At 38.5% G+C, this 22,351-nt stretch overlaps 1 protein-coding gene across 1 annotated transcript; it reads right to left on the bottom strand.

Annotated features, from left to right (window-relative positions):
• Positions 1 to 3,779: 3,779 nt before the first annotated feature.
• Positions 3,780 to 16,017, bottom strand: LOC113675370 (protein sel-1 homolog 3-like). The gene is made up of 23 exons (XM_089210717.1): positions 15,181 to 16,017; positions 15,013 to 15,073; positions 14,525 to 14,590; positions 13,819 to 13,934; positions 13,166 to 13,349; positions 12,647 to 12,782; positions 12,452 to 12,491; positions 12,221 to 12,313; positions 11,109 to 11,299; positions 10,805 to 10,939; positions 9,933 to 10,050; positions 9,410 to 9,471; positions 8,927 to 9,046; positions 8,185 to 8,322; positions 7,928 to 7,990; positions 7,462 to 7,635; positions 6,675 to 6,796; positions 6,501 to 6,584; positions 5,758 to 5,927; positions 5,514 to 5,623; positions 4,824 to 4,948; positions 4,091 to 4,199; positions 3,780 to 3,992 (listed from the first exon to the last, which is right to left on the bottom strand). The coding sequence occupies exons 1-23, from the start codon at positions 15,785 to 15,787 to the stop codon at positions 3,915 to 3,917; spliced, it is 3,102 nt and encodes a 1,033-aa protein (XP_089066843.1). The 5' UTR covers positions 15,788 to 16,017; the 3' UTR covers positions 3,780 to 3,914.
• Between the last annotated feature and the right edge of the window lie 6,334 nt (positions 16,018 to 22,351).

Below are 22,351 nucleotides of genomic sequence, written 5' to 3'. Positions count from 1 at the left end.
AATTTCAAATCAGTAACACGGAAAATAGATGGAAAAGCGCACAATAAAACTACCCACGAATGAAAATGAATTGCCACACTAATTTGTGCCCGTGTTATTTCAATTTTTTCAGTCTCCAGAGCTGAGTCACTTTTTAATTAAGCTAAGGTTTTTTGTCGAATTAGATAAAAAGTTGAAATTTTGTAAAAAATAAAATTGGTCAGGGAGTATTAAACTCATTAAATGATCTTAAGAAGAATTTCATATAACAAGCAGGCAGCGTGTTTACAATTTATCAAAAAAGTTTCTATTTTCAAAATGATCTTTAGATCATGGGACCTAACAGAAAATGATGGAAAAAAGGATAAGAATTTTTGACGCAAGAAAAATGTGAATTACCAAGCCCTTAAAAGTACTAGAGTTTAAAATTGAATTGAGAAACAATTAGGGTCCAGATTTTTCTATTTTTTTTTTTTTTTTTACTTAGTTCGGTAAAACCGACCGTCCTTTGTCGGCTAATGATAGAAACTTGCTATAGAATAAACGCCTTTCTATCTTTGAATATTATCTGACAATCAAATGACCTAATTTTTTCCTTTTCCTTCACCTCCATTTTGAATAAAGATCAACAAAATAAAATACAACATCATGCAAAAAAGTTTCTACTTTCAGACCATTTCTTTTACAGCAGATGTTTTGGAGGTGTCGCAATTGGGAATACTAGAATAATGCCATGACAATTTGCATCCAATTTTGTAACGCCAGCGTGTAATAGAACATCTCTAAAAATGGCACTGCCGAATTCATTCTTACTATAAAGCACTGACATGTATATTCATAGGAGTGTAAGACAAGTTAAACTGTTGTTATGTCATGATCGCAGCCTACGCGGTTATGACTAGATATTTACTTAACAGCAATGTTTTAAACATAGAGAGTTTGATTCATCAAAGTAACAGCACTGTAAACTACTGATAAATTTAGAAAGAAATCAAAGAAATTTAACAAACGAATAGATTCAATTCTTTGCTGGCAGTTTTCGGTAAAATTTCCGCACAGTCCCATACTAGATTGCGCATTCAGTTCTTATATAGAGAAAACAATGACAAAAACAGTACCTTGCCCGTGGGAGAACAGATTTGTTTTACAATAGTGTGGAGCTCTGCGGAAATTTTACCCAGTTTTCCTTCACTTTCTACGTCTCAGTTTGTTTTCACCAACAATCATTCGTTAAATCCAGGTTTCAGTTTTAAATGCAAATCATAATTACAAGTGTAGAGTTGATTTTTTATGAAAAATTAGGAAACTAACCTAGTTAGGAGTAAGCTTCTACATTTTATAAAAAAAATCTGTGGTATGCAAGAAAAGTTTTTAAACTCAAAGAACGTCTGAAGATCACCTTCTATTTGTTGGGCGAGATTTGAGGGTTGCTGAACCAGCAAGATTATAAACCTGACATAAATATCTGCATATGGTGACAAGTTTAGATCAGAAACGAAGAGATAAATAAATAAATAAGCGACCAATGTATTAAGAGTAAAGTACGAATTTTCGCTGCTATCCCTAAAGTCACGTGGCTCAAAATGAACTGTTATGGCGGCTGCTATTAAACATTTGTCTTACTGTGTGCTATCTAACATAAAATTGCTTCCACTTTTAACTTTGGTTTATTTGGTTCTCAAGGGCAAAAACTAGAAACGCTGTTTCTCCGCAAAAAAATTAATTGTTAAGTTATTTACCTTGAGAAAATTAGAAACAAAATGAAGGCATTCATCAATCACATCAATCCTCGACGAGGAATTTGAACCACTCCTTCAAGCAACCTCGAAGAAACACACGTCAACTTTCGAAGAATGGATGATACCTGAAATAATGGGGTTGAAATGACGCGTTTCCTGATCCCAGAGTTGCTTAATAAGATTCTTAAATTTCCTGCAGTTCGTAGGCTCTTTCCACGTGCAAAACTGATGGAGCATGTGAATATTGATATCCAAGATCATTTGTAATTTAAATGAAATTCCCGACTTTGAAATGCGAACCGAAGATCATCGATAATTTCTTCGGTAACATTCGCTCAATTGTACGACGAATTATGGGTGCGTACGTACGTGCGTACGTATGCACGTACGTGCATGCGTTGTTTTTAGAGATCCGTTGTTACTTATGCTTTACTTAGTTTACTTATTCTTGACTTATTTGACGCCGGTTACTTACTTTGCAGTAAAGCAGTGACACGAGGAGTTAACAAGGGAGCCAAAGAAGACTTTCGTGCCGCCATGGAGAGAGAGTCAGTGGCAGTGATGAAAGCTTTGAACCACTTCTCAAAGTACAGAGGCGGCGACTCGTAGAGACCTATGCGTGGGAAGGTTCACGCTGGGAAAGCCCAATACGCATACTCATATGTGCGTACATGCGTGACAGCACAAGTGAGACGCACACTCATGCGCACAAAGAGGATCAGAAGCAAGCGGTGGATCAGAAGCAAGCGGTAAACTGCGGTACCGCGACTCATGCGACTCGCGACGGTATCGCGACTCGTAGACCTATGCATGGAAAGGCTCACGCTGAGAAAAAAAAAACATACGCGCACTCATATGTGCAATACATGTACACATGCGTACGTGCGTACATGCGTGCTTGCGTACGTACGTACGCATGTGCGCATGAGTACGCATATGATGTTTTCCCACGTGAGCCTTACCACGCAGAGGTCTCTACGAGTCGCCGCGATACCGTCACGCGTCGCGGTACCGTGGTTTGCCGCATGTACGTACGAACGTGGCATGTACCCATGTGCGCATGTGCGCATGTACGCACATATGAGTACGCGTATGATGTTTTCCCAGCTTGAGCCTTCCCACGCATAGGTCTCTGCGAGTCGCGATACCGCAGTTTACCGCTTGCTTCTGACCCATTTAAAAAACGAACCTCTTTGTGCGTCTCACTTGTGCTGCCACGACCGCACACAATTATGGGTCAAAACAGAATAAACGAATTTTTTTGACAAAATTGGCGTCAGAATGTGTAGAAAAGTCCAATCAAAATCGAAAAAAATCTGGGCAGAAGCCCAGCATACGTACGTGTGTACATGTACATACGTACATACTTTACTTGGTATAGTAGGTAAAGGCAGCCAGGGGCTGATGTGGACCTAATGTCTACGGAATTCAGCTAAAACCACCTAAGTGTACTATTATTAAATCGGATCAACATTACATACTAAAAATATTAAAAATCTTGATTCTTAAAGGCCTACGGACTAAACTTTGGACTATTCAGCTAAAGCTATCTAGGTGTTCTATTATAAAATTTGTTCAAAATAACAATACTGAAGATATTTACAATCTTGATTCTTGTGGGATTAAAATTACAATACTAAAAATATTTAAGGGAGTGGGAACGTTTGCGAGAGGTAAGGGTAAGTTGCCAAGCTACCGGGCCTCTGTATCTCAAGGAATTTCTGCCAATGTCCAGGTTGTATTTGGGTAGAACAAAGTGATTACTATTTCTGAAGTTACAGTGTGGATTGGCAATACTAAAGAGGTTTGCTATTTTATCTGGGGTAATATTCCTATTTACTTTGTACATTAAGATGAGAAGCTTCTTTTCATATTGGTTTGATAATGACTCCCATCCAGTACTTTCTGAACCAAGCTAAAGAATTCAACCATCTTTTACCGTCTTCAAAGTACAAGGACAGGGAGGGGGAGTTCCATAGGCAATTGTCACTGCCCTCTGATGTAAAACTCCTATCCACGCCCTTTAAGTTAAAAGTGCATATATATAATACTTGAACGACACAGAATACATCTTAGATTTATTCTCTAAAAATCGTAGCCAAAAAGGTACAATCAAATGAAAACAGAGGTGGAAATTTGAATTTCCAACACTTTAACCTATAATATAAATAATTTTGTTTTATCTTCGTCGTTTAATCAGAGTCCGTTTCTTTCGGAGAAAAAACTCCAAACAGTACACACTCCAACAAGAAACGTAACAGTTACGGCAGTCACCTAAAAACAATCGGAAAGAGAAACAATTGTCAGCTTCTTATCTTCTTTTTTTCTCCAAACGCGACATCATCGAGCGGCATGAGGTGACCTGAACCCACCTGAGCTATTACTGTGTGATTTTTCCAAAACATCTTTAGTTGGATTCTCACAATCCCAAATGCACACGGTAAGAAAGATTCATTATTGTTTTCTGGAGCATCTCGGCATCTGAAATGTAAGCGAAATTTTACTACCAGGGAATTGAAGTAATTGCGCGTTATGTTCTACAACGTTTTATGGTGCACGCAGTAAGAACAGGTGCAAAGCGTGGACGTGAGGTACGTTAGAGCACAACACGGGCGCCAAGCGCAGGAAAACTCAGCGCCACGTACAGGAAACAAAGCTCGAGCGCCAAGCGTAGGAAAACATAGCACGAGCGCCAAGCGCGAAAAACACAGCATGGGCGCCAAGCGAGAAAAACACAGCATGGGCGTCAAGCGAGAAAAACACAGCATGGGCGCCAAGCGAGAAAAACACAGCATGGGCGCCAAGCACGGGAAACACAGTCGAGCGCCAAGTGCGGGGAAACACAGCACGAGCCCCAAGCACGGAAAAACTGAGCACGAGCGTCAAACGCAGAAAAACATAACACAAGTGCCAAGCGCGGAAAAACACAGTACAGTCTCTAAGCACGAGGAAAGAGTGAGATTTAGTCATTACTTGCAGTTTTACGAACGATTGTTTGAGAAGGTAGTTCAAGTTTTTTAATACGCTGGACAGACAAACAGCCATAACGAAAAAAAAGATTAAATTTGCTCTGACACGATTCCGTTTTAAAGTTAAGAGACTCACTTTTCGTAAAGTGACGCAGCAAAGGTAAGGTTTCCCTGTAGGATATCCCCTTCATTGACACTATTCCAGTGGATTCCATTCAAAGAGTAGTTATATTCAACCATATAAGCTAAGTTGTAAACCGCCTATAATTTAAGACAAACAACGAAAATTCTTAATTGAAAATTGCTATATATTAACATACTTCGTTATCGTGCTCCTTTTTTCCTATCTACTATCGCACTACTACGCCACGTTCGGATCAGCACTTTCTTCCGTTTTTTTCCTTACCAGAAGCCATAGGAAGAATCGGGCTTACGTCGTGTATTAAAGCAGTGTATGGCACCATTCCGCGTCCAAAATATGAGTGGGACGTAAAAAAAAAAATTAATAAAGATTTATTTACCGACAATATATGTCAACTCAGCCGTGTAGTCAAACGATCCCAAACGACACATGTGTTACAAGAATACGAGACTGACAAACGTGACTCCTTACGTCATACACCACAACTACCAAAACCAATATCGCCGTTATTTTTGCGCTTTCAAGAGACCCAAAATGACGTCACAGATTACAGTGCGCTGACGAAAATTGGTTAAAAAAAAAAAGAAAAGCGTCTTCGGGTGTAAACTGAGGACGAACGATAAACAACAAGAGTGAACAATTAAAACCTTAAAAGTCCTCGGTGCGAGAATGGATGAAGTTTACCTGTGGCAGATCGTTTTTCGACGCCGCCTCTGCATACATTTCAGCAGCAAATGTGATATTTTGAGGAACAGTTTTGCCATACCAATGATTATCTCCCACTTTAATCATAGCTTTAAGGGAACAATTTAAAAAAATTGCATTTAATTAAAGCTCATTGCATCATTTCTAAGTTTTACTTTGTCAATATAAAATATGCAGTGAGGAGAAAGTTCCAGCAAATGATCAAAAAATAATCGTTCCTCACCAAACACCCAGCCCATAGCCGCTGACCGGTTATAGTAATGCCATGTGCAGTCCACCGCGGTCGCATCGTTCAGCTCATCCTGATTTTCTTCACATAACATAGCAGCATTGTAGAGAGGTACTTCCATTCCAACCTCCGCGGCTAAGATAAAGTAAACAAGCGACTGGTACCTAGAACACCGAAATCAAAAGGCCAATATTTAATCAATAAACCATTTCTTCCATCTCGTACCCAGATCCTCCGCGTAACTGAGATCCCTTGCCACTGCTTAGCCGTGGCAGGTCTGGGTACGGGAGAAACATTTGTTTAATCAACGCCTTTATCAAAATTCCCCAAGAGTTTGATAGATCAGTATACAACCAAAGTTTTCACAACAGCCAATCGTAACAAAGGAAAATGTCGAAAGGAGCCAATGAGGCATCGAATTAAATACGTGCCGAGGGCAGTAAGTTTTAAGTTTCCACCTTATCGGTTAGGAGATAAATGCGTAAAAAGGCTGTAAAAGTTTACTTTGGAAAAGAAAATTGTGCTTAGCTGCTCCAACAAACAAAGAATCCACAGGAAACATCACGTGAGTAAAAGCCCAACTAGCAGAACTTGTGGAACGGGACTCGATCCCAGGACCTCTGGATTACGCACTCACAATTCGTCCAAGCTGCCTTCCAGCTGGAGAGGGTTTTAAGACTAATCAAACGGCAAAGTTGAAAAAAAAATTTAAAAAATTTGATTATAACTCGCCGTACATGTTCCCCTGGTAATATGCTTCTAAGCCCCGCCTCATTAACCGTCCAAGCTCAGGATTCTGTTCGGCTACAAATCGAAGATAACTGCAAAAGGAGAAGCAGTGATAAACGGAATGAATATCAAAAAAAAAATTGCGTTAGCTGAAACATGTGCCACTCTACTAAGCTACTTACACAACTCCCATTGGACAGTTCCGTTCAACATACAGGCCACTACTGACCCCTTCCCCCACGGTAAGACACGACCCTGGGTGACCCTTAGTAGCGGCCTCAAACCAATACTTGAATGCCTCTTTCTGCCAAAGAAAATGAAAAAAGAAAAAAGAAACCAGAATGAGACTACATTACGTATCTCGACGTCTTTGTTGATACGCCAGCTTGAGATAAAGAGCGCTGGGGAGGCGCACCTCCCAGAAATAGGGGTGCAGGGATGTGCCACCAGATGGGCTGGCATTTTCACGGCTGGATTGACTATGATGGGGTTGCATTTCCAATCTACTTACTAGAATGGGGTCGCACATTTTCCAGATTTTTGGGCTTAAATGTGTCTGTTCATTTTAGGATGACCTACGTAAAAGGCTTTAGAAGATATACGCAAAACAGGATGTGATTAAGTTAGGATCGCGAACATTACGTTTAACTAAAAGTGTTTAAGATGGTGTCTATAATTGGCCACAGAATACACTTATGGGGTAAAGGTTCTAAGAGGCCAGCGGCACTTATCAGAAAAAAAAATCAATCCAAGTATTCCCCCCCTGGAAAGAACGATATCAATACATTATCCGAAAAATACTTGACGAAAGAAGACAAACCCAGAGGTTGCCTCTTGGAAACAAAACCAAATTCTCTAAAATAATGAAGAAAAAGTAAAAGTTGGAGGGGGGGGGGGGAGGAGGACTACGGATTGGATCTTGAGAGTGGATGAATCCTCGTGCCCAACTCTCCCTTCCGTTCTCCATACCTTATCAGGAGGATGTCCTTCCACCCAGCCGTTGTCATATGACACAGCTAAGTTGGTTAGCCCATCTCTGTCTCCCTTTGCAGCTGCTCTTCTAAAGTAATCCGCTGCTCCGCTGTAGTTCTGACGCGTGTTCACCTCGTAAAAACCCAAGGCGTTTAAAGCAGGTGGAAAGTCCTACTCCAAACCAAATAAAAAATAATTTCGTTTTCCGACAAAATAATATATTTCCAGTAAGAATGTGGTTGAAAAAATATTATGGGCTGGTGAATTGGACAAAAACGATGTTGCGCAGCATAACGTCATGTGAATCACAAAGCTGTGACGTAAAACCTAACGAGGAGGTGTGGAAATTGGAAACATTTTTCTAACCGGACGACCGACTTAGCATGATTTCCTAGTGGTAACGCACCACTGTTAGCAGACACCACATGGGCTAGTAAACCAAGAGTCAAAAATGCGTTTGTACCTGTTCTGCAGACATTTGGAACAGCTTGATGGCTTCAGTTTCGTTCTGTTCCACACCATGGCCCTTTAAAAAAAAGTACAAAAATCAACTCACTGCGCTTTAACGCCTTAGATTTAAAGAAATACTCGGTTACAAAAGAGAAACTTACGATAACGTGTTGAAACAAACTCAACATTACATTGGTTTTCCTTCATGACATTGCGCAATCTCTTTGAGATTAAAACTGAGAATTTGGTCCTAGTTTGTTTATTTCTTACCCTTAATAGGGACACACCCAAGTTATAAAGTCCCTCTGGGTCTCCTTTATCGGCTCCCATCTGATAATACTTCACTGCTCGGTTCAAATCTCTCTGCAAACCACGTTTACCATAATAATACATCTCCGCAAGCACGTTCTAAAATGACAAGTGGATTTTTAACACCGTTGCAACGGTTTTTTTTGTCAGAGTTAATGTATCGAAACCTACATGTATAATCGGGATTACTCGGAAATACTTGGGTCTTCCTCAAGACGATTTTCCACAAAAGGTATTGGCATAACCTTGGAGATGTTGGACGGACATGGCAAATTCGTCTTGAATAAACGAAGTGAAAGTGCTGGCAAGCGGACTCCCGGAAAGCAGAAACGAAAAGCGTCCGTTATTGAAGCTTGCCGCTCGCGTGAACGAATAAATGCAAACTTTCTGTGGGAGTTTTAAAAACAGGAGGTCCCTTAGAGCACTCTAGAACTTACTTATACATTCGTCATTGACCAATCAAGAACGAGATATTTCGTCGAGTATATCGTTGAAGAAGATAATGTATTCACACCAAGTTCTAATGCACCAAACTAACATTAGTACCTCAGATTTTCGAGGAAAACAAACAATATGGAAAGCTTTTAACACAACGAGAGGAAAGGGGAGTTCTGTTCAGGGAATTAACCTTTATAACGTTCTGCCAACATTCTCCAATGGACAAAAAATAACATGTTCATTTGTTTATTATTAAGAAACGCACCTGAGCATCTGTCAAACCATGCAAAGCCTGATGGGTAAGCCACTGGAACATGTCAGATTCATTGCCTTTGTGATTGGCTAATTCGTCATAATCATCCAGGCGGACTGCTTCCGAGTGGGTCTAGGAATAAAAACAAGTAAACAACATGACCTGTGAAGTCATCGTGCAATTCTAATCGTCACTAACTGATGAATTGGTCAAGTCTGGGTAAAACGAAGAAATATGGACGATGGTGTAATAAATTTATTTCGTCTGCGTGCACGCCATCTTCATTAGCGCTTTGGCATAAGCGTTTCTTCGCCTGCGGGAAAGTATGAAACCTTATGCGAGAGGTCTGCAAGGGGTCTGGGACAGATAATCACGTTAGTGCCAGACCCACAGCAAACCTCTCAACTACTCGTCTGAAATCTTGCCGCAGACGGAGAAACGCGCGTCTTGTAGGAGGGCCTCCTCGCGAGCTAAGCTTCGTAGCATTTAACTCACATTTATTTCCTGATGTTCCTGCAAGAGTTTATCTGTGGTCATAGCTGCTGCCTTGTAGTATCCTGAAAGGAAATCACACCTCAAATCAGGTCATGTCCAAGAAAGTAACAACTTGGTAGTTCTGAAAAAATTATCCATACTTATCGTGAACCAAAATGCTTGTCGAATATTATGGTTTTGACTTACTTCGCCTCGTGATTGGTCAAGAAACTTGCGCCATGTTCTTAACCGATCAGATGCAAAACAAAAACTAATGACTACTTCGACGCTAACTCGCGTTTTCCTCGCTTAGAGCCATTTACATGTATTCAATCTGAGTTCTCATCTGCTTCCTGCCATCTTTTTGTTATTTACAGCTCAAGTTACTTTTGTTCTGGTTTAAAAAAACATGAAACTCGACCACAGTGCGCTCTAATTGGGAATGAACTAGTACGTTTAAAGGACATCTAAGAAGGCACAGACACCTTTCTTCCTTGATATACTTCTGTTTATTGAACAATGGTTTTGTTCCACATTGTCATACCTATAGCTATATCACAGTCTCGGTGTAATCCATCGGCTCCTATAAAGTGTCTGTAAGCTAAAGCCATTTGACTAAGGGCGTGGTCTTTAGCCGCTCCAAGCATCAAATACTTCCATCCCTGCAGTAATTGAAATAACGAACCAATCTTACTCCATGTGACATTTCGAGCATTAGCCCTTCATCAGAGCGAATGGCTAAGCTGTGCAAAATGACAAAAGATGGATGATAGTGTAATAGCTTCGTTGCAATTAACGATTCGCTCTGACGAAGGGCAAACGCTCGAAACGTCAGCTCAAGAAACTCTTTACGGCGGCAAATTTATATTATCAACTCAGTTGATAAAACCAATCATATTGTCATACTACCCCAATGACGCAGCAACACAGTTTCTTTAGGAATTTACTCTCGTTACTCTTTGTGATGCGAGTATCTATAGAGGTAATTCCATACGACCCGTTTGATTCAAACCCTGGCGCTTTTCATCACGCCATTCCTACTTCCCTCATCAGGTTTGAAAAAAAACGCTTTGTTCTGTTTTCATCTCTTATTAATTTGTTGTTATTCCCAGGCCCTTTTCGCTCGGTCAATCCTGTGCCCTATCTCGAACTGTGACGTCGCAAAGCCACCATTTCCCAGGCCTCACAATGACAACGAGGTAAGAGAGAAAGCCTAACATGTGGGATATGCAATAGTTGAAAGAATGAAGAGGTACAGTGCAAAATGTTATCAGACCCATTTCACTGAGATGACACCATAACATAGGCTAAGTATACACAAACAACGTTTAGTCTAAGTACATAGAAAAGTAACATGTGACAGGCCATGAAAACAACACCTTAATGTTATAATCCATTCTCTTGTGGTATTCATACCTCGATTTCATGCTGAGGTACACCTAGCCCAACTAAATTCATTATTCCCATCATGTACTGTGACTTGATGTGTCCCATACAGCTAGACACTCTGAAAATGGCCAATGCCTCATTTGCTTTTGTTACATCATCAACCTGAAGATTGAAAGAAAGCATGTAGTTGTCAACTATAACTGAATTTTAACACAGAGGTTTGCACTGAGCCAAATGTTAGTGGGTCAGGTCAGATCTTGTTAGAATTGCCAAATAGCATTTTTCACCAATTTTCCAAGGGAAGACAAAGAGTTTCAAGAAAACAACCAACCAGTTTTTCATTTGCCAGCTGATATAGGAATTCTGCCATAGATATTAAGTCATTGTGATGGTGTCTCATGGCTTCCCGAATAATGGCATCCACCTCTGGGGTCTCCCCTGACAAAGGAACTTTGCTTTGGATGTTTCTGTTTAAGATTGGCATAAGATCCATCAGGGATCTACGTTTGGCTGCACAGTTTTCTGGACAAATACAAAAAAACTATTTTATTCATAGTGAGAGTACATAAAAAGTGGATCAGTGGTTGGTATCCTGATCTTGTTATTGAAAGACACAGGTTCAAGGCTGGTTACTTTGATAAATTCCTTAGCCAGATTTTTCTCTCACAGTAAACACTGAGGTTAAACATCTGCAAATGTGCACTGTTTTTGATGACTGGGTGACACTCTTTCAGGATGTCAGAACCAAGTTGTCTTAAAAGTGTTGAGTTATAGACAATCATGCAAGCAAGTAAATTGCAACGTTTAAAAACAGAAGAACTTTTTTTAAGGTTAAAAAAAGTGGTAAACCAACGTGAAATCTGCAACAATTAAATAAGCTTTGTGTACAAACATCTTGATTTTTCCTTTCCCTATTCATGTTGCCCTTTTACAAATTTATGTAAACAGTTCAGTTCTTCTTGGTTTATTTAGTGTGACAGCAGCTGTTTCAGCAGCTGGGAAAATTGATCCCATTGCATATGTCCTACATTTGATCTCTGTGTTGACTCAAAACGGGAGAGTAAATGGGTATCAGTAATCTTTAAAAATTGCTGGAAAGTAACATGTGACTTACATGTACCCTGTCTGAGAGGCAAAGAATTACTTGTTGTTACCTTATGCTACAGATATTAGGATAGGCTCCCACAGCCACATGTATCTTAATCTTTTTTACTCTGTTCTAATTGCTCTACAGTTTTCCACTCTTCATTACATGTTACTTATACATAGGTAAGACCACTGGGTACTGCAGAGAATCTTGCATAATTATGTAAAAGTAAGATCAAGATTAACTGGGTTTAGCTTTATTCAAATCATCATTCCAACAATAGTACTAGCAAAAGTATACATTTAGAACATGGGGTCTCTAACCTCAAATTATCATCAAAGTCAACATCAGCTTACCATTTTCTACTGATTCTTTCTCAATGTCCTCTAATACAGATTCATGTAAGTTGACAATCCTTTCACCACATGCAACTGAGTGATCTGTAAGGGCTGAAATTTGAATCATAATTTAAATCAATTTTTTCTCTACTTCCTTTGTTGGTGTAAATGAGGAGTGCAAGTGACTAAAGGCAATGAAAATGATGAAAAGTTAAGATTCACAAAGTAATAATGGAAAATTCAGTTTACCCATGCGGAACATGATATGATCCTTAGGGGGAGAGAAGACCTGAAACAAGAAATTTAAAAAAAGAACTTTCTCCAGGATAACTGTCATAAATCAATTACTGGCTAAGTTTATCAAATTCCTTCACTCCTCATCAGTTATTCAAAATATTTGCATTGGCTGAATTTAAATATTTATAAAAAGTGATATGTTATTACCTGGTTTGGAAATAGGAGGTGACGCCTATATATACGTGTGTGTCCAATGATTCCTTGGAAGGTTTGGGATCCCTCAGTGCCACCAAGCACCCAAAATCCTTCAGTGTCTTTGTAATTAAATGACCCATAAGGAAACCTTGGTAATAACATGTTGCATTACATTATTGACCCTTTACACCCTGTCATCAGTATGCATATTCTCCACACTGCTCTTCATACATTTCCTAAGGTGATGATAAGGAGAATTTATTTGCCAATCAAAAGTTTCCTTCTCTAGTGACCATTTCCTTTATTCTCATGACCTTAATGTGTGATTCAGGAGTGATATTGTGGGAAGAAATTAGATGCTGATCACTCTCAGGGATTAAAGGGTCAATTACAGAGTATCAATAAAATATTATAACATTTAATTTGATAGTGTTACAGCATCAAGTCAAGAGTGAAGTCAAGATTTCTATTTCAAGAAGGAAACCATTAATTAATTGCAAATAAAACTTTAATTTTCTCTCTATAACTCACTCTTTGTGGATAGCATTCTCCTCTTTTTCTAACACATGGCCATTGTGGTGTCTGGTTGAAACATATATAGTTTTATCATCAACTGACATCACAATCTGAACCCACTTCTTGAGAGGCAACCGACTGTTGATGACAAATGCATAACCAAGATCAGGTGTGTATTGTACCTGAATATGAAGAAGTCCTGTAAGGAAAAAGGAAAATGATTACCTCAGCTTACAGGCCAGATGGCCCATCCTGCAAGAGCTTTTAAAACACCATGACTTACAAGGGTGACTAAAATTTATATAAGACAACCTGAAAGCAAGCCACCTAGCCACTATAATGTTTGCACATATACAGATTTTTGACCACACTGTCCTCCTGGACAGGACACCAGTCCAATCCAAGGTCATCCTCATTTTTTCAGGTTATTTTCAATCAACAGGCTTGCACCACCTGTTTATATATTTCTGATTGGAAAGAGGCTCCATGGAAGTGAAGTGTCTTGCCAAAGAACACGTAACAGCAACCACATCAGCTTTCAAGCACATAAACCACTAAGTCAGGGCATGTACCAACAACTCCCCCCCCCCCCCTTTCTAATATTCTTAGGATATAAAGATCCATAACTAACACAAACAATAAAAACATCCTACATATAAGTCACTTACCATTTGACGTTATACTCAATAATGGAGTCAAAAGAGATGTACTTCTGTGATTTAAAATTCCACAAAGACCATCAAGACATGGCTCAAATATGAAAATCCATGTTGAAATGGTAAATCTATGAAGGAAATCAATGTCTTGTAAATCTGGATCACACATGACAAACTTTCAACAAGACAAATTAGTTATAGACTAAGTAAGAGGACCAGATGGGGAAATATTTGGTGCCTAGTCATACTACATGAAACAAGTGCAGTGGGGTCCCTTCCCAAGAGCCAAATATTTTCCCATCCAGCCTGACTAACTTTAAGTCGATAAGCATCTTATCGGGTAATTTAGTATTAACAACTAGGTTGAAAACATAAATTGGCTACCAGAAAGAGTAAAAAGTCTGACAAAGAGCTAATGCTTGAAATGTCAGCTTTTTTTTACTCTTTACAGTGGCCAATTTATGTTTTCAACCTAGTTGTTAACAATAAATTACTTGCTACACTCTCCCACCAGAGCAGCACCACAGTTTATTTACTAGAAACTTACCCCCTTTATTCATCAAGCATCTTATCACATTGCCAGCATTCTCTCCCTTTCTACTTTTCCTCTTGCATTTGGAAGAATTCTCACAGGAAATGATGTTTTTTAATAAAAATGGGTGAAGCAACACTAGTCATATGATAAGAATGATAATTAAATAACACACACTAGTATCACCTTGGTTTTTTCCTGCTGTGTGCCTCAGCCAGTTCTTCCCTAGGCCATGCAAGTGGTGGAAGAATTCTAGGACAAAGCAAAGTTAGGCATGGTAAGAAAAAAAAGTAAAGCCTTTATACAGGCCCAAGTGGCCCATGGGGCCAGCACTTAACTCTGGTTTCCTAAGCATGAAGTGGCTAGGAGTATTGCTACTCCCCCCTGGATGGGATGCTAGTCTATTGCAGGGTTACCCCCAGCATAGTTGCTGGTACCCATTTGTACACCTGGGTGAAGAGAAGCACTGTGAGAGAAAAGTGTCTTGCCTAAGAACACAACACAATGACCCCAGCCAGGGCTCGAACCCAGACCACTCGATCCAGAGTCGAGCGCACCATGGGCCACCGTGCCTCCACAAAGGCATGTTAGGCATGATGATAATGATGATGATAATCATAAATTAAGTGACATTCTTTTCCCAATTTGCAAATTGAAAATTAGCAAGGATATACCTTTTAACTCCTGTCTCTTTGCCAGTTAGTGCAACGGGAAAAGTTAACAAGTCAACAATATCTGTAAAACCATTATGAGATAAAAATAAACTTAAGTATATATTGCAATCAATGATGATATGGAAAGAGAAAAGGGGGCTTGAAATTTAAAGGCAGTAGGACACGTACCTTTAAGATGCATACATTTCTCAATCTTCCACTGCATGTGTCTCATCAAATGTTCCCAAGGCCATGAAAAACTGAAGCCTGGTTTTTGAGGTCTTCTCCACGGAGAGGTTAGAGGCAATACTAGAAAATCCCCAGCTAACACGGGCTTTGAATCTAACCCACCAGGTAGAAGATCAAGCAAAGTTATTGTCACATGAATCTGCTCAACGTAAAGATCTGGAAATATATTCAGAGCTCTGTTTTCAAAATACATCAATGAATCTCGGAGTGTAACCCGCACTCGTAATTTTTGCGTTTTTTCTGAACGATGCAGCACCATAAGCGTGTATTTGAACTCATTACGCTCTTCGCTCTCTATTCCGATTGATATGATTTCTACAGACAAGAGCCTTGCTTCTTTGGTCCTGTAAAGGAGAACAATGTCAAACTCTGCTTCTGCATGGGAAGGCGCGGCAATTATCTCCACAAAATCATCGTACACCTTCATTCGTTCATGAAAGTCTGCTGGAATATCCAGTGTAACTCCAGGCTGTGTTCGTTTAGCCTTGTCTGAGATAATGAGCTGAAATAAACAGGAAATAAACAGAAGAACGTCCACGCTTGCCATTTTCTGGCGATTGTTTGCCGCAACATCTGACGTACGTTTTCGTTCCGGTGCTTGGAAACCAGACTTTGATAAGAAGAATTTAAGTAACGATCAGTTTTTCGGTGAGGATTTCACACCATCCCTGGTACCATAACGGCTGAAATGGGACCGTAGTTTTGATAACATTTAGTAGGGATCACAGACAGACGAAATAATGCCAAGTTGTGCAGTTAATAGTCAGGCGTTACTCCTGCAAGGACTTGGTGCAAGTTTAATGCACAAGACTCAAATCGCGTTTGAAAACCTTGATTGTATCTTACAGTGCTGGATATCCGGAAAGTTTTAAAGAAATAGAGTTCCAATTAAAAATAATATACGTATATAGATTTATTCATTGGTAAAATTATCTAATACCGAAGTTCATACCCAGTCTCAACATGTCACGGTTAGTGACTTGTAACGCGAGCGTAAAATAACGTAATCTTACCATACCGTTACTAAGGTTTCAGAGAGTAATTCGTTTCCCATCGCAGAACTGCTGGGGGATAACTTGCGTGCATCTCGGAAAATATGACACATAAAAACTTCATTTTAAAGTTATATTAATCTACGATCGGGTTCTCGATAGCTGGTCTAGAATAAATGATTTGTTTTGGTTGAAAAACAGAAACGAACAAAATTAGCCAATAAATCGGATCATATCAAACTTACGTTTAACATCTGCCTCTGTAGATTTTCGTGACATGTCACGCAGTCTGAGGTCAGTCAAAAACACGCTACTTTTCGAACATTTTCCTCTTTTTCGTGTATTTCATTTGAATTGCTATCTTTCTTACCTTCAGTTTCTAAAACTAACGTACATAAGCTTTCTATACCACTGTATTTGAAGGAAATCATTAAAATATTTCGTTCGGGTTTTTGAGACTTATGGTTAGCGATTCAGATATGTCGAAGAGGGGTTCACGCCACATGCAAGCAGTGGCCATGGAGTCTGGGACTATAACTCTAAAGCGCATGCCTAAAACTGGTCATTACCGCGAAATACGAAAAAAACAATAAATTTGGCGCAATTTGATGTATAATACATGAGGTTTGGATATTGTTTGGGTTCGGGAAATGGGACTCGAAGTTTACGCACTGGTGATTTTTTCTTCGCTGGCTCTTCTCGCGGTGGCGGTAGATGCACAAAACGATTTCGGCGAAGAAACAAATGGTCCAAAAGGGGAAAAAACTGCCTTGGTTTACTTACGAAATAAACAAGTAAGTAAAAATTGCGTTTATCGAAGTGTATTCCAACCTGTTTCTTTTTAATTTTTTTCAATTTTTTTTCACCGAACTGATTTTTCTTTAATCAGCTATCTCATATATTCCCTGTCGAAGAAGTCTGATCAAGAGCCGAACGACGAAAGTGCTGATTCTGTGATTGTGGGAATCGTGGAAAAATTATTGAGGGAATCTGAGATTCGCGGAGTTGTTATAAATTCCAGAATTCTTAACGTCTTCAGGAAAAAGATTTCTCTCCTCCATTCAGCGTTCAAGAAAGCGTCAAAAAGTGGGGGGGGGGGGGGGGGAAGTATAAAGAAGCTTATTGATGCGTGGAAGGCAAAAAACCACTCCTTCAAAATTTTCTATCATGAGCTTGAAAACAACTCATTGATTGAGGAAAACCAACAGCTTCGTGGGCAGAAAAGGAAAGCTGAACTGGATTTAGCCGCAGAGCAGGCAAAGAGATTCAAAATTGAGCAGGAGTTTGAAGATGTTATTAGGGATTCGGAAAACAGAAAAGAACAATACAAACAAAAATTCAAAAGATTAGCGAAAAAAGCAGCAAGAATGCAAAAAAAGGGACAAAGAGGTCCAAACAAAAGCAAACGTTTCACTGATTATACCAAACAACATCAGGCAAGATTAAGGCGAGGATTTAAAGAAGACTGCCACTCAGCACTGTCATTTTTAGGCCTCTACAATTTTATTGCCACCAAGGTTGAGGTATTTAATAATGACACTCAACAATATGAAACTATTTCATTGGTAGAAGAGGGAGAGTTAAAACTATTGGAAACAGAGCCAAGAGAACTGACTGACAATGATATTGATGACATCAATATGTGGGTTTACTTGAAGGAAAAATTGAATATATCTAATGAAGCTTGGCATGAGTTGGCCATGAAGTGTAAAGACATGCCCACAAAATATAAAATATGCAAACACCTAGATAAACAAAAAGCCAATTGGAATCTGAGAAGTACACCAGGGGAGGCAGAGGGAGTACAGATTTCTTTCAGGGAGAGTCTTGAGGAACAGATAAAAAGGCTGCAGAAAAATGGAGTATTGGACAAGGTTACTACTATTAAAAGCTCACTGGTGATGGTACCAACATTGGGAAAAGGCTTAAACTTGAAAATGTCACATACACAATTTTGAATGAAAAGGATGCAGCAATGAATGCAAAAGGGAACTATTTTCTAGCAATAATTAAGACAACAGAGAACTATGACAATCTTAAAGAAAGCCTTGCTGATGTAAATAATGAAATGTCAAATTTAAAAGAAATTACTGTAAATAGTCATAAGTATAGCATTGAGTATTTTTTGGGAGGAGACTGGAAGTTTCTAGCCTGTGTTTGTGGTTCAGGGGCTGCTAATCAAAATTTCTCTTGTATTTGGTGTAAGTGCCCAGGAAATGAAAGGTTTGACATCAGTTAAAAGTGGTCTATAACTGACAAATCTCTTGGGGCAAGAGATTTACAAGAAATAGGTAAGTATGCAAAATCTAAGCAATATAATTGTAAAACCAATCCATTATTTGATTTTATTCCTATTGACCATGTAATAATTGATACAATACATTTATTTTTGAGAATATCTGATAATTTAATTGAACTTTTGATCAGGGAACTTCGCAGGAAAGATGCCATTGACAAGGTATCTACTTTTTCAAATGGGTTTTGTCAAAATAAGTATAGACATATGGCTGGGTATGAGAAATTTGTAAAAGAACTTGGAATTAATTTTGAATGGAAAATTAATAGGGACAGCAAGAAGTTGGAGTACAGAGACCTTACTAGACCTGAAAAACTCTTGCTTTTCCAACATATTAATTTCCACTTACTATTACCAGAGTTTCATAATGTGGACAAGCTGCAAGCCCTTTGAGGTAATTTCATAGATATTATGGGTGATCTTAAACTTAATTACACTACAGATGATGCTATCTCTAGCCTCAAGGACAAAATCAAAAAATGGTTTCAAAAATTCTTAGACCTTTACCAAGCAAAAGATGTAACACCATATATGCATTCTTTGTATGTTCATGTACCTGAATTTTTAAAGCTATACCAAAATTTAGCTTATTACACTCAGCAAGGTATGGAGAAGTACAACAACACTGTATCAAAGGACTACTTTCGATCATCTAATCATAGAGGGGTTTCTGCTCTAAAGCAACTTTTTTTGAAAAAACACAGAATACAGCTTTTGGAAGCTGCTGGTTTGGAAAGGGTGAAGGAAAGCTACAACTGTGGAAACTGTTCAACTTCTGGCCATACCATCAAAACATGTACTGCAAAATGCAGCAAATGCAATGCTCCCACTTTCTGTGCACATCTTGTTAAAATAGATAGTAAATGGAAGCCAAGATGTGATTTAATCAATCAGTAATGATATAATATATCAATGTATTAAAGGAGTGTATTACCCAAAAACTGTTAGTAGAAGTTGTGTAGAATAATTTGCTATGCCTGTGAAATGTTTCTTGTATACAGTATTCAAGGAGTCTTTTTAAAAAATGTTACTGCATTGATTACAACAGAATCACAGACTGAAATATATGGGTCATTTATAACCACATGTTTACATTTTATGAAGGTAATTCACATGCAAGTAAAATAATTCTTTGACATCAACTATCACAATCAATAAACATGTGCTAAATCAAATATATTAATGATGGACCATATTTTTGTATCCACATCTGTTGCCATCTCCACGGACAAATGTAAAAACGACTCGATGCCCGTCTTCGATTTCAGATCTCACGTATTTATCGCCAATTAATTTAAATTCCACTATGGGGTTTCTTTTTGTCAACCAAAATCTCACAGTCCCTGGTACAACATAAGCAAAATCGCCGTTTTCATTCATGATCCGCTCATTCCACTTTGTGCCGATATAACAATCCAGAGTTTCATTTGAAAGAATTTCATATATTAGTTTATTCCTCTGATATTTTTTGGATGAAATCCTCCCAAGACTTTTATAGAAAACATCGTCATCGACTTGAATTTCAATACGAACTTCTGGATCCTCTCTGCGCCCGGAGTACAACTTTCGCTTGATCTCCCTGTAAACGCGTTCATAAAAAGTTTGCTGGCGATCACTGAAGGAATCATCGATTGGTTTTGACATCGGTTCCAATCGCATTACGGGCAAATTATGTTCATCGCAAGGCCTCCATTCGTCAAATTTCTCGCAGTACCCTTTGAAATGAATTTTGCCATGTTTTCTCGCTTTGTCGACCTATATTATCTCTACAGGATAAATATTCTTATCCGTAGTTTTTATTTTCTTGCATTGCTTGGTCTTAGCTTTTGCGAATTCGTCAATAAATCTCTTCGAAGTCTTATGCTCCCGCTTCACTCTGTTGGCCGCCATCTTAACATTGGCGCTCTTTGCATATTTAATTGCTCTGCGCATGTCAGGTGAGTAATACGGTGGCTTGGGACCAATTTAAGCAAATGTTCAGTTTTCTATGGGATAAGTTTGATATGAACAGCACTCGTACGGTTTTGTTACTTTAAAATACCGTTTCTTGGATGAATCGGTACAACAGAAAGTTTTCACCTGCGTCTTTGAAAAATCATTAAGAAATTCCCAATCATTTTCCAAGAGGCTGTTTTTTTTCTTTTCTGTATTAAGGTTAAATAACAATATTTTAACACCTCAGAAACATCCTCAATTTTATCTTTAAGCGCTATAACTCAAAAACGAATATCATAAGCCTGTTTTTTGTAATTAAATTGGGTTCAGCAGGTAAATAGTCGTCTTTTTTCAATTTTCTCCTATTCTGTACTACAGGTTCAGAGCTATCTCACCCTTTCGAAAATTTAAGGTGGCTCTGAACTTGAAGTACAGGGGGTCTTTTTTAGAGATCTACAAAAGATGAATCTTGACATGTTGACGGCAATTCAGCGGTAGAAACGGGGGACAACAAAGTTATTTTTTGCTACGAGACAGGCAATTAAAGCATAAATTAAGGCTGTTTCGACGAGGTTGTAATATTTCAATGTTACCCTTCAATGTCACAAAGAAAGGTTACAATTGTTGAGGAAATGTTTTGACTTTTTTCGATGCCATTTCAAAGAAACAAACTTAAAAATGAATCAGTCCATCAAATAATTGGTGTTTAAAAAGGAAAAGTTTACTGGGCGCCTTTTGTCGCAAAGCTTTAATATCGCGGTATCTTTTTTATCAGTCAAAATGTATTTTGGCAATAAACGAAGCAAATGAACGGAAGTGGTGGTGATCCAAAAGTTAAGAGGATATTCATGATATGATCTGTCTATTTCAGTGATTACATCTCCAATAAGACTGAATATTGACAAAACTCTAGGTAACTTGCCCTCACGTGAAAAATTTTAGGGTCCAATTTTCATAACAATCTTTGAATCGTTCTCTTAGAGGAGAACGTTTTTGACAACTCTTAAGTCACGTAATAATATATTTTTAAAATTCTTCTGAAAACAGGTCTATTTAACGAGTCGAATACACCGAGGAAAAATATCTGACCGAGAAGACACTATGGCGTTAGAAACTGGATTTCATTTGAAAGAAAACGTTTTCATATTTTAGATTGAAATCACTTCTGATTCTTGGATACAGTACCGGATGTTTTCGAATCTTATTAATACACAGTCGCTTAAGTCCTCGAGTTTAAACTGTCGAAGTCGGTTTTTTTTTCCAATCACAAAAGATCAACAGATCCTCAAGCGGCTCGGAAGAACTTGAGCTGGAAAGCATGAAATGGAGAAAAAGGAATTATACACAATTACAATAAAAACCCCTTGATATTGCACCGAAAAAGATTGATAAATAGTCGGGGTCCAATCATAAATTAAAAAAGCTCTTTAAAATTAAAAAATTACCGACAACACAATGAGAAAGTAACAGATGTTGATGGTTCATAAGTATTGAGACCTCACTCAAACCATTAAAGAGAGTATACAAACGTGTTGTATCTTTGTTGTTAGAAGGGGTAATTTGCACTATTTATCTCGCTGAACAAAATATCAAATTTTATTTCGGAAAAAACTTATGCATCAGTAAGCTAACCAGTTCAAAATCTACTTTTTATTCCCTATAGTCATTCCATATCTCGCCTGATGTTTAAGTGTTACCGTAATTTTCCTGTTTGTATTATCTGTTTCCAATTCGCCAATCAATAAAGCGACAAATTTCGGGCAGTATTAACCACTCAGAAGTTGGTTTTCACTTACTTCGTCTATTGTAATATATCGCGCAAGGAATAAATGAATTATGGGTCTAACAAAATACAGGTGCTTTGCTTAAGCAAATATTTCTCAGTTAT

The sequence above is a fragment of the Pocillopora damicornis genome, chromosome 6, assembly GCF_964200805.1.
Source record: "Pocillopora damicornis chromosome 6, jaPocDami1.2, whole genome shotgun sequence".
Taxonomy (NCBI): Eukaryota; Metazoa; Cnidaria; class Anthozoa; order Scleractinia; family Pocilloporidae; genus Pocillopora; species Pocillopora damicornis.
Note: the sequence above shows the minus strand (reverse complement) of the source record. Positions and strands in the feature narration are given on the sequence as shown.